At 41.5% G+C, this 13491-nt stretch overlaps 1 protein-coding gene across 2 annotated transcripts in view; it reads right to left on the bottom strand.

The window, feature by feature from the left end:
* Positions 1 to 4369: 4369 nt before the first annotated feature.
* Positions 4370 to 13491, bottom strand: part of LOC138972257 (uncharacterized) — an 86065-nt gene continuing 76943 nt past the window's right edge. For both annotated transcript variants that reach the window (XM_070344976.1, XM_070344975.1), the window contains exon 5: positions 4370 to 4902. In XM_070344976.1, coding sequence (XP_070201077.1) covers positions 4847 to 4902 — 56 coding nt within the window. In that variant the 3' untranslated portion in view covers positions 4370 to 4846. The remainder of the gene's footprint in view (positions 4903 to 13491) is intronic.

Genomic DNA, 13491 nt, shown 5'->3' with positions numbered 1-13491 from the left:
CATGAAAACCAGCCATCACCAAGACTAAATATAGTAAGTCTTGGCTGGCAGAAGACAAAAACGGGTCACGCTCGGTTCCGCGAAGCATGCGAACGCAGTACCTATTTTCTTTGCTTGTGAGCACATTTTTAAAGTACACATGTCATACCTTATATTCTTAGATTCAGGAAAAGATACGGAATAAGATGGAATCTTTTTTGGATCGATTACTCACCTTTTATTTGTAATCACAATTTTGCCTAATTAACATATTTTCATTATCCCAGCGAAGCTGGAGGTATCGCACGAACGCTACACTCAGTATACTGTAATTGACTTGAGAAATGTTCATGCCGATAACACATGACAAAGAAGGAATCTCTGTGCCCTAAGAAGGCTGTCACACATGCAACTGAGTTGCGTGATTTACCCTGTCACACAGCCGACTCAGTCGTAGAAAACAGCTACGACAAGTCTGCGACTCAGTCTCATGCGACTCCCTCGTAGCTTTGAGGTTTAGAACATCTATTCCTGCGATCCAGTCGTCGGTCAATCGCAGGGGCAGAGCCAACAGAGCCAATCAGAACGCGTTGCTGCGGCCTTGACGCCGTGACGTAAAATAATGGCGGACAGTGGCGTACAGCGTCTCTTCGTCGATTCAAAACTTTTTGGAAGAACAGTTTTTTACTCAGATATAAAGGAGACGTTTTAGGCGTGTACAGCGTTCGGAAAACATTAATTGCAGCTGTCTGGGAACTTTATTTCTTGCAAAGGCGTAATGCTGAAAGGAATTTTTCAGAAAGGTAGAGCGACGTTCGAACATTTAGCGTCTGCTCTCGCAAAGCGCGTTTGCCGTGACATGGCACTTCCGCCCCGCTCGCGTGGAGTTATCGTTCGTCAATCGTTCGTCTATCGTTCATAGTGTGACGGGTCATGGCCTACGATGTGATGTGCGATCGGCCAAAGACTGAATCGCGACGACTGAATCGCAACGACTGAGTCGCCTGTATGACAGCCCTCTAACTCAGGCTACAGTTGGGGATGGAAGTTCTAACATACTAACTTAAAATACGGTGGGTGCCGACCAATTCTTCGATTTTTGATCCAACGCCACCCGGGGCCGCTTTGTTGGGGTAGAATTTCCGACACTACAGCAATTATGCTTGCGAAAGTAGACGACGTCACAGAAGTATAACTAATAATAACTAATAATAACTAATGCCTTAAATGACTGACGATTCTGTGTGTATTTACGATATTTTCCTCTTGGGCTTCAACCTTTGATGCCTTATAATTAGAATAACACCTACACTATTCGGCATGCCACAACGTCATTGTTAGACACAAAATAGAATGAAAACTGATTGTTTTAGGTAAACAAAATACATTTTTCTTTGTAATGACATGCAAGACGTCTTGAGTTTCTACTTGTTTTGTTGATTTTAACGTTGCTGTTGCGAATTTGTCAAAAAAATCAATCTCATTTCTTAAAAGAGTTTGCAAATAAAAGACCTTGCCAGTCATATATGTATATATACCGGCACGGTTGGCCTAGTGGTAAGGCGTCCGCCCCGTGATCGGGAGGTCGTGGGTTTGAACCCCGGCCGGGTCATACCTAAGACTTTAAAATTGGCAATCTAGTGGCTGCTCAGCCTGGCGTCTGGCATTATGGGGTTAGTGCTAGGACTGGTCGGTCCGGTGTCAGAATAATGTAACTGGGTGAGACATGAAGCCTGTGCTGCGACTTCTGTCTTGTGTGTGGCGCACGTTATATGTCTAAGCAGTACCGCCCTGATATGGCCCTTCGTGGTCGGCTGGGCGTTAAACAAACACACAAACAAACCAGTCATATAACTGGCTTTACAATAAAGAATCAAAACACAAGAAAGGTAAGTTGTTGGAACGTTTGTTATTGACAAAACAATACAACAATAAAACAATACAATACGTTCCTCTCTTGTTTTTTTATTCTGAATTTTGGAACGTTGGCAGTCTCTTTGTTTTGGGATTTGGTTTTACAATAAACTGCCAAATCATAGATGTGCACTAAAACGCAGCTACCTCAGCTTTTTTTTATGACGAGTACGATAGAAATGACTTACTCTCGCCGTCTACAAAAGTTTTGAAATCAAGAGTGCGAGCCCGATTAGCATTCGACAGGTTTCTCCAGCTTGAGTTTACTGTCAACACAAAACACAACAAAACTAGATGATTTAAGAATCAGGTTACAATCTGGAAAAACGTCAATCAGACCCGAAGAGCAAAGCATGTTGATTTTAAACGATGTTTATATAATTTCGTTTTGGTAGGTTGTAAACTATGGCTAATTTTCAAATGGTAGAAATAATGTGTTCTTCAAGTACAATATTGTAAACAATTCTTTTTCTTGCATACCATGGTATTAAAAGAGTTGTAACATGAATTTTAAACACAAAACAAATTATTTGAAAAGACACTTTAGGAGTGACAAAGATTTCCAGATGGATTCTAACTGCTTCCAAATGTCAGAGGGTTGTCGCCAGAAAAGCTCACGGTCCATATTTGTTGGGTACATGTCCACTCTGTGCACCCCTGCGGATCCACCCCTGGATTAAGATCCTTCAAATTAACTTTGACGACAATTAGTAAACGTGTTGATGCTGCTTTGTCTTTCTTACTTTGTTTTTAACTCTTACTATATTGAAAGTACTAACGAAATGGAAAAGGCGTGTTTATTAATCTTAATGTTTCACTTCTCTTTGCACGTGCTATCTTATTGTGTTGTTTAGTATGCCGTACAGGTTTCTTCATTTATTTCAGTTGTGTGTACATGATTTTGTTTTGTTTAACAGACCTCATTCTGTTATGTAAGGAATCAGAACACAACAAAGTAGGGCAAGGTCTATGACACATTCTTATTGTTGTAATGAGTACTTTGGATTAAATTAATCAATTAACCTGTTTTGCCAAGAAGCATAGTCTGGTGTTTTATGAGTGCATGTCCCAACTATGGGTTAATAAATAAATAAATAGCCGGGCAGGACAGGCTCGTCAACCCTGGAAGGCAGCTGTCCTAGGAGAAGATCACTCCAAAATTAAAACGAGGGCAGAGGAGGCTCACTATCCCTGCAAGGAAACTCCTCTAGGAGAAGGACCACTCCAAATTTAAACCCACGTAGTCCCCCGAAGACGGAAGACATCGGCCATTAGGCGGGGAGCAGACCGGATGTCTACGCTTACTACGACAAATGATTGTGTCTAGGTCGAATGTTCGTGATGAGTGCATGTGGCATGCACGTGCCTGGAAAGAAGTAAAGCGTGTGCAGTTGTGTGTGTGAGTGTGGGAAAGTGTCCCATCATTATGTGTAGCGAACACCTGAGACTGTAATTGATAACAATAGATTCATTTGAATTGTGTATTGTGTACGTGAGTGTGTTTCCATTTATTTAAAAGTGCATTTGTTTTTAATGTGTATTGTTGCTGTTATTAAGATTATTATATTTAAGATTGATTTAAGGCGCTTATGTTGTGTGTTGTTGCTGTTATTAAGATTATTATATTTAGGTTGTAAGGCGCTTAGAACTATTTTAGGATTTGCGCCCTATATATACCCTTATTAGTATCATTATTATTATCATTATTAGTACAGTTGTGTGTGATTATACACAATACAAGTGTCACTTCACACGTTTTTTTTGGTGATTAAAATGCTGTTTGATTGACAAGCTTAACATTCAAAACGTACAGACACACAAGAAAACACACTAGCACACACACACACACACACACACACACACACACACACACACACACACACACACACACACACACACACACACACACACAATGATGACCAGACTCGGATGGTGGTTTGTTGTAGAGCTTCCACGGGACCGTGCAGCTTCTCTTGGAGGGTCGTCGGCCTAGGCCAAGTCTCTGTACTCGAGTGCTTTAGGTTTTAATCAGATGAATACGACATTTGTTGGAATGTGTGTGTGTGTGTGGATGTTGGTATGTGAAGGTATTTAGCGGCTCTGTGTCAAAGACCTGTGATGTCTGTGTTTCGCCTGTTGTGGTTTTTTCTCTGTTGCTCTGTCAGGCTTCAATACATTAAGGCTTAGGTCGGGCGTCAGTCCCCAATAATGACCTCGATGCTTCAAATGGAAACCTGGCTACATACTCGTACACAAACCCGGAATCAATTTGAAGGAATATGGTCACTCATTATTTCGTGAAGTCATATGTAGCACACAAAAAACATACCGTCACGCTCATAAGATAATTGCCTACGTCATTGTTTTCATTTTTTGAGAAAAAAAACGCAAACAAACTTTATGGTTTCTGAATAATTTGCCTATCTCATTTTAGTTATAAGCTTCAAACTGCGAGTGGTTGACAGAGGTAATAAACTTGAGATAAAGAGCTGACAGCAACATCTTCATTCAGCACAACTACATAACAACCTCGAAAAAGCCTTTACGTACCCTCACATTCTCCAAACAAGGCTTGTATGTATTATAACGTAAAAGTGCCTAACTCAGAAACGAGAACGGCAGTTTTGGTTACGTAACCGTGGCAATGCTTTCCGATGGTCTGAGAGTGACTGTATTCTCTCTAACACATGACAGGTACTCTTCCATAAGCTTCCCCTGCAGTCTAACTGCAGAAATGCCGAACACTGAATTAGGTATTTTTCTCAGTTATGAGCGTGACGATACATACATACCGTTAAACAAACTGACCAAAACATAAATAGACCATGTTTCTGTGAGAGAATGTTTATTGTAAGAAAAAGCAATACTATTAAAAACGAATAAATAAACCCTATTTGAATCTTTGGATTTGCAATAAGAATATTCTCTGCAGTTGTCCTAGTCGTTGCTGACGTTAGGGTTTGTACATGTCTTGGTCTGTGTCGTGTTTCCCATAGCCCAGGCCTGGTACTGCAGAATACAAATCATGAAACACGTTTTTAGAATCAGGTTTAAAACAGAGGGTTGGAGAGATTGTTCTGACAATTTAATGTACAAAGGACGTCGGCCCATTTCATGGGAATTACAAACAAGTCGCGTAAGGCGAAATTACATTTAGTCAATCTGTGGAACCCACAGAATAAAACTGCACGCACTGCAGTGTTTTCACGAGGACAGAACAGCTTCGTCAATCCACGCGGCAAGGAAGTCGCTCAATTTTTGCGTGCAACACGAAGTAAACAGACATGCAAGAATAGCGAAATAGCGTACTGCGGTAAGCAGAAAAGCGCGTTTTTCTGTATTCTTTTTAACTTTTTGAGCTTGTTTCGAATACAAAATAATATATTTATATGTTTTTGGAATCAGGAAATGATAAGAAATAAGATTAACTAATTTTTGGATCGATTTCTAAAATAATAATCGAAGTACTAATTAACCTATTTTAAGAGTAAACATGACATATGTATATATTTTTAGATTCAAAAATTGATGAAGAATATGATGCACTCAATTTTAAATCTGTTTGCAAAAAATCGATTTTAATGAAAACTTTAATGAGCCAACTCATTAATAAATTTTTAAGCCACCAAGCTGAAATGCAATACCAAAGTCCGGCCTTCGTCGAAGATTGCTTGGCCAAAATTTCAATCAATTTGATTGAAAAATGAGGGTGTGACAGTTAGTGGAATTACGGGAGCTAAAGGGGTACCACTAATTGCAACAAAAATGAAATCAACACAGACTGGTAGATAAAGTGTCCTTTAGTACCCAGTTCAAAATCTAAGCCCTGAGGTAATGGAATAAGTGAGTTATCGGATCAGAAAAGTCATGCAATCACACGGAACAAGCAGATTTGACTGGTTTGGCCTGCCGTCGCAAAGCCGGAAGTGTATGCGCGCCATGCACTCAAAGTCTGGTCGAACGTGCTTCGCGTGGCCACGTGCAAAAAGGTGAGTAATCGATAATCTTTACGTTTTTATTCGTCCTTTAACATTTTTACCACCTCATTTTCTCGGCTGCATGTGTAGAATGCTAGCGCTAGTTCTTTATTTATGCCACACGAATGCATTGGAAAGAAAAAAGCCTGATATGAAGACGACCTAGCTTCGCTAAAAGTTCGTCTGCTTCCAGACAGCACAACATGAGTCTAAAACTTGTTTTACCGTTTCAAACGTGCAGATAATCTTTGCAGTTGATATGCTTAGCATCACAAATACAATTATGGAGTTACATTAGAAAAAAATGTATATTATACTCTAAGACCGTGCGAATTGTTGATCGTGCTTCCAGTATGTATGGTAGGCGAATGCTGTCAAAAATAACCTTCCTGTTGCACTGTTCGGTGATGTTTTATTTATGTTTTTTATGTTATTGTCGCCATTGCTGACACTTTAGGCACTTCTCTGATGAAATGCTATCACGATAGCCTTCATTTGATGCTGGTGTTGTCGCTCTGATGCACGGGGTCAGTGTTCTGTATTGTTTCAGTATTGTTGATTTTGTTTTGCATTCTACTCTCTTAATCTTAGACAATATGTGATAACCGGCAAGGTGCTGACTTTCTTTTGTGCATTGTTGATGGTGAATGCATGTTAATTTATTTTTAATATACTTTCTTATGTGATAACCAATGTGCTATATTTTCTCAGGACAAAGAACAAATGTTTATTTTGAATGTTTTATGTATGTTATTATTACGGACACAAACGCTCAGCAATGTAATTTCTCTTTTAGAGATTAATAAAGTTATTGTATTGTATTGTATTGTATTGTAAATCATTAATGTTATCATTTTTTTTCTAGTCACCTGTTTTCTGAGCTAAATCCTTGCTGTACACCAGTGACCACTGCGAATGAGACAAGAATGAGGTAGGTTTGACATATCAGCAATTTCTATTAAAGGCTAAAAAAAAATGTTTTCATAAAAAAGGCTTAATAAAACAAATCCCGTATATGTTTATATTTTCAATAAATCATGTTTCAGTGGAACCCCTTTCTTGAGACCAACAAACTAATCTGAGAAAACCAGGTCTTAAAATAAAGGGTGTTTCACTGTATTCAGGATATTTTATAATAAAATATGCTGTACTACTTAAAGACAAAATTTGACTATTGTAACCAAAAATATGTTTGCGTTAATTAGCGTCTGGACAATTATACATACAGTGTCAATCCAACTGCTTTATTTAAGTTTATGTTATAAATGATTTTTTTTCCAGATCATGGAGCAGTTGTGTATTATGTGTTTATTCACATATTATTTATTCAGGGGAGCAGATCGTTATTCCGCAATAGAAGGGAAGAGACACCATGCATACACAGAGTCAGTACCGAGCGTGGTGATTTGACTGTGTTGTTGCAGAGGGGCATGCTGTGCATGTACGTTGTCGCCGTTCATATACGAACAAGCACAACATAGCAGCCTACCTTCGGTCAGCAAAAGACACACAAGACATGATGGCTGTGACGTCCCTCTTGGCCGGACGAGATCCTTTTGCAGAAGATTCGACCCTCAGAAATGTTGTAACCGGCATCGTAGCTGAGCCAGCGGTAAACGTGGACATTGCAAAAGAAGTTGGCTGCAAAATCATCGAGCAGATGGAAGGCAAAATCGTCACCGATGTTTCCATGAGAAAAAAAGATCAAGTGGTTACAATGGCTGCAAAGACGTTCCTTCGTGTTGACGGAAATCCTGTTCAAGTGGATCCCCAACTGCTATTTCAGCGACTGATTGCAGTGGCCACGCCTAAGCTTCAGGACAAAGCAGAAGCGTTCCATTTTGAAATCTGCGGGTACCTGTCATCACTGTTTGAGTCACCAAAACTTCTCCGTCAACCAAATAAAGCTGTCTTAGCAGACGAACTTTGGAAAATGGTGGAGAAAGAGGAATGCCAGCGTTCAGAGGAAGCAGTGCTTCAGTACGTCCTCGATGGTGGTTCCCTCCTCCAGCGCATCCCCTGGCAACGAGGACTAACTTTTCAGGAGATCATTGAGTCATACGTTCGCTACGTTTTAGGAAAGTACTCAAATGCAATTGTCGTATTTGATGGGTATACTTCTGGTCCATCTACGAAAGACATGATCGACACACTCCCGCCGAAGTAAAGGTGCAACAGGACAACCTGTCCACTTCAAACAGGATATGCAACTGCAGACATCCAAGGAGCAGTTCCTGGTAAACACGGACAATAAGCAACGCTTCATCCATGCTCTGGTAGCTGCTCTTCAGCCAAAATGCACAGTGATCCATGCAAAGGGTGACGCAGACCTCAGCATCGCTCTTTCAGCAACAGAGAGCGCGAAACACGGCCCCACTGCTGTTGTCGGAGAGGACACCGACCTTCTTGTGTTGCTGGGCTACCACGTGGACTCAGCTGCCCATGATGTATTCTTCTTTTCTGACAAGCGCGGCAAAAAGAAGAAGACATGGAGTATGAGGACATTGATTGCTAAGCTGGACAATGTTCGCCGCCTGCTTCTCTTTCTGCATGCTATAACAGGCTCGGACACAACATCAAGGCCCTTTGGCATTGGGAAAGGAGCTGCACTCGGAAAGTTGATGAACAGTATCCAACTAGCGTGTCTTGCTGCAGCCTTTCTTGAAATACAGACACAAGAAGATGTTCTGCGTGCTGGGGAAAAGGCACTTGTGCTTCTGTACAATGGCGTTCCAGATGAAAGTCTTGACGCACTTCGACATCGTCTCTTCTGCACAAAAGTTGCTACTGGGACATCGTACGTCCAGGTTCATACCCTCCCCCCACCTCGGGTGCTGCGAAATATCACAGTCTAAGAGTCTACCTCCAGGTTCAGCAGTGGCTAGGAAAATGACACTCCCACTCCAACTGATTGGGGCTGGAAGCTGGATGGCGAAGTTTATGTTCCATGCATGGGATCGGACCTACCAGCAGCACCAGCAGCTCTTCTGAAAGTGATTCGGTGTGCATGGAAGACTGACTGTGACACAAAAAGATGCAGCTGTCGTAAACACGGACTCGTTTGTTCGCCTAGGTGTGGAGAGTGTCGTGGTGCCAGTTGCTCCAATTCCCCGTCCGGCTTTACTGAATAAGGCGAGGCATATTGACAAGCAGAGGTGAGAGAATATAAAAGAGTGTGCGTGTGCTTGAGAGCACATGCGTGTGTATTATTCTGTGTGTGTGTGTGTGTGTGTGTGTGTGTGTGTGTGTGTGTGTGTGTGTGTGTGTATGTGTGTGTGTGTGTGTGTGTGTGTGTGTGTGTGTTTATGCGAAAAAGCACTCGGATTCTATTTTCAACGCGTTTTGTGTCAACTACTGCCGTCATAGATATTAAATAGCTACATTTCTGAGTCCTCTGAGCCGAGATCTTTCTAACGAGATGCAACATGATAGGCTTATCTTGGAGAACAAAACAGTGTCTTCTTCCACTAATGTATGACGTCACTAATATGCAAATTTCTCGATTGTGCTGAAACTTAGATTTGCACTGGGCACTAACCAGACTGTCTTGAGAACATTCCCGCAACAACAAAAATTTGTTGCAAAAACTGGTGGGTTGAAGCATGATTTTTGGCACGGTAACCGCGCTAGTTGTTTTTTTTTGTCGTTGTATCCTGTCCGTACTCATTCAATCAATCAATGAGGCTTATATCGCGCATATTCCGTGGGTACAGTTCTAGGCGCTCTGCAGTGATGCCGTGTGAGATGAAATTTTATACGGCCAGTAATTGCAGCCAATTCGGCGCATATTTACCTTTCACGGCCTATTATTCCAAGTCACACGGGTATAGGTAGACAATTATTAACTGTGCCTAAGCAATTTTGCCAGGAAAGACCCTTTTGTCAATCGTGGGATCTTTAACGTGCACACCCAATGTAGTGTACACGGGGGGAGAGTTCGGACACCGAAGAGAGTCTGCACACAAAGTTGACTCCTACATCGATCGTTCGTTGTGATCGTTATTCTCAGATTTCGACTTGATTACATGCTTAAGGAACGTGTGTCATTCTTTCCATTTTGCTGCACCGACAGAAACCCAAACGCAATGGATTTACAGGGCATGGACGAAGAAAAGAAGCCAAACAAACGGTTTCCAAGCTGACTGTACATAAGCAGATTTATGACGCCACCAAGCAGAAAGTCATAGATTTTGTTGATGCCGCCAAGACCACTTTTTATTCATCCAAGGTCGCAGCATCCTCATCTTGTAAAGAGTTGTTTAACACTGTCACCACCATGCTTGGTAAAGCAAAACAGGTCATCCTTCCAACTGTACATGACATGTCTAAACTGCCAGATGTTTTTTCTAAGTACTTTCATGAAAAGATTTTGACCATCCGCAACAGCTTCGCCCAGCATAGCGACTCAGACCGCTCTCCCATTTTTGTTGGAAATTCGTTCTCTGTTTTCACCCCAGTCTCTGAAGATTTTGTTCGTAAACTCATTGTGAAGTCTGCCAAAACGTCCTGTGACCTCGACCCCCTCCCCACCCCCCTCCTCTGTGATCACTTAGACATCCTTCTACCCACCATCACTAGAATACTGAACGAGTCCCTTTCCACTGGCACCGTCCCCTCAGATTTCAAAAAAGCTGTCATTAAACCCCTTCTGAAGAAAAGCTCCCTCGACCCCAACGTACTTAAGAACTACAGGCCCATCTCAAACCTTCCCTTTCTTTCTAAAATCCTAGAGAAGATAGTCCTAGACCAGCTCTCCTCCCACCTCTCTGCCAACAACCTCCTCACTCCGCACCAGTCAGCCTACCGCACGGACCATAGCACAGAGACCGCAGTCCTTAGTATCCTCAACAACATTTTGACTTCCTTAGACGATAACAAAATTTCCCTGCTCCTCCTGTTAGACCTTTCGGCCGCTTTCGATACAATTGATCATGAAATCCTGCTGTCCCGCCTTGAGCACACTTTCGGCATCCAAAATTCAGTTCTAAATTGGTTCAGATCCTATCTCTCAGACAGAACAAATTTTGTAATTGTAAACGACGTCCCATCCCAGGAAACCTCCCTCCTTCTTGGCGTTCCCCAGGGCTCTGTGCTCGGGCCCGTGCTGTTCATCATGTACACCTCCCCTCTGACTGACCTCATCGACAGACATTCCGTTTCCCACGAAATGTTTGCTGACGACACTCAGCTTCAGAACTCAGCGACTCCCTCAGAATACGCCCAGATGACCACCTCCCTTCAGTCTTGCATTGCTGACGTTGAACTCTGGATGTCCACTAACAAGCTTAGACTTAACTGTGACAAAACAGAAGCCATTCGTTTCACCAATTCCTCCCTCTCCTCCTCTCTCTCTCTCCCTCCTTCTATCATTTTGGGCAGCAGCACTACTGAATTCTCAGACTCCGTCCGTGATCTTGGCATCTTTCTTGATAGCGATCTCTCCATGAAACACCATGTTATGAAAGTCTGTCAGTCCGCTTACATCGAGCTTAAGAGAATAGGTTCTATCCGCCCATACCTTACCGAAGATGCCACCAAGACCCTTGTTTCCTCCTACATTCTTTCTCGATTAGACTACGGAAATTCTGTTCTCATTGGCTGTTCTCAGTCTGTCATCCATCCTTTGCAGCGCGTTCAAAATTCTGCAGCCCGGCTTGTCTGCAAAGCCCCTCGGTCCCAGTCCTGTTCCCCCCTGCTAAAGAAACTTCATTGGCTCCCTGTAGAGCTGAGAATCCAATATAAGTGATGCTGTATCTGCTACAAAATAATATCTGGCTCAGCCCCATCCTACCTGTCTGACCTGTTCACACTCTATACACCCTCACGATCCCTCCGCTCCTCTGTAGACACTAGAATATTCCGTCTATCTTCTTTTAGTCGCAAACAGCACGGCCAGAGAGCCTTCTCCCACTCTGCTGCCGTTGCGTGGAACTCTCTCCCTTACTCTATCCGACACTGCCAAACATTCTGTTCCTTCAAATCAAACCTTAAAACACACTTCTTCACCCAGTATTTTGATTAATTTTATTTCAACATGGTGCATTTTTGAATCAGGTGTTTGAATGTTTGAATGTTTTGCCTGTGTTAGTATGCTTGCAGATTGTATTGATGTAGTGTTTAAGTTTCGTTGTTCACTTGTGTGCTGAATGCTGCTGCACATGCTTTTGCTTTGCTTTGTATGTATTATGTATGTTTGTCATTGTAAAGCGCTTTGAGAACGTAAAGCGCTCTATAAATCTCCCATATTATTATTATTATCATTTTTTAGTACAGCTGTTGAGGCAATGTGGTGAATAATATTTTCTATTTAAATCAGATACTTCCCAACAATTTTCCTTATTCATGAAGACATGCACTTTTAGTCATGAGTCTTGATGTCAACACTGAGTGCACTTCACGAGGCCGTTGTGCTGTGGGGAACGCATGCTTTTTGTCAATCGAAAACATTGTTTCCCCATGTGCCACTCGCACACACACCATAAGAATATAAACACGAAAAAACACACACGGTGTAAAGGAACAAGTTTAGATTTTAGTCACCTCATAAAGCCTTACATTTGTTAAGGCCTAATAACAGCAGTACTAGTTTTTAAATGTTACTTGTCTGAAAGTGCATGACGAAGAATGTCAAAATATTAATATATTCAGTTAGGTTTCAAACTTTTGAGTTCGTGTTTTGAAAGAAAAGTCACTCAAGTCAACATGGAAGCTTTTCGAGAATATTACATCTGTGATAATGAGGAGAAAATATAGTGTAAAAAAAAAAGAAAAGATGTTTCTGCTAAAAGACACAACTTGCTTGTATAGGAAATAACACTATAAGGGACGCTACGCTGCAAGGAGTAGGGTAGTGCGTGTGTGTGTGTGTGTGTGTGTGTGTGTGTGTGTGTATGTGTGTATGTGTGTGTGTGTGTGTGTGTTTGTGTGTGTGTGTGTGTGTGCACGCTAAAAAAAAAAAAACACCTGCCAGTAACTGAGCGTTCGATTTACTATTTTTCATCAATTTCCTACTGTAAAACGGCAAGAGATTCTACTGACCCAAAGGACAATTCTATGAAAAAGAATTTGGCTTACAAACAAGCAAATGCGTTGCTCAAGATAAACTACACTACCCGTCATACAAAAAAAAGTAGGCAGATACATTTAGCTGCAGATCTTTGTGATGCGGCCAGTTATGTTAAAAGCAAGTATATTGCCAGAAAGATAATTCATTCCCCTACTGTATGAAATAATGAGTTTTATTTTTCATGAAATAGTATTTATGCAGTGAACCGCAGACCCAGGACACCCCCCAAAATCAAATTGGCAGAAGCAAACTTGCAGACACTAAAATACACAAAAATTCAAAAGAAGCAAGAGTGACCCCGTTGTTGATCTCAAATGGAAGAACAACTCTTTTTCTACCCATACAATTAATTTGGTTCAGATTTTGTTTTCCTAGCAGTGTTGTTTTGCCATTGTGAAGAAGACTGGTGTGAGCCTCGTCATAAGCCGTGAAAGGCTTGTTTTGGCGTCATTTGTTGTGGGCTAAGTGGGTAAAAACCCTGTAGATTTGTAATGGCTCGTTGTATTTCTTTTACATTTGACATGACTATTGTTAAGATATTTACAAAAGAGTGTG

This window comes from Littorina saxatilis, linkage group LG8, assembly GCF_037325665.1.
Source record: "Littorina saxatilis isolate snail1 linkage group LG8, US_GU_Lsax_2.0, whole genome shotgun sequence".
Classification (NCBI taxonomy): domain Eukaryota; kingdom Metazoa; phylum Mollusca; class Gastropoda; order Littorinimorpha; family Littorinidae; genus Littorina; species Littorina saxatilis.
The sequence above is the reverse complement of the archived record's forward strand: the minus strand, read 5'-3'. Positions and strand labels throughout refer to the sequence as shown.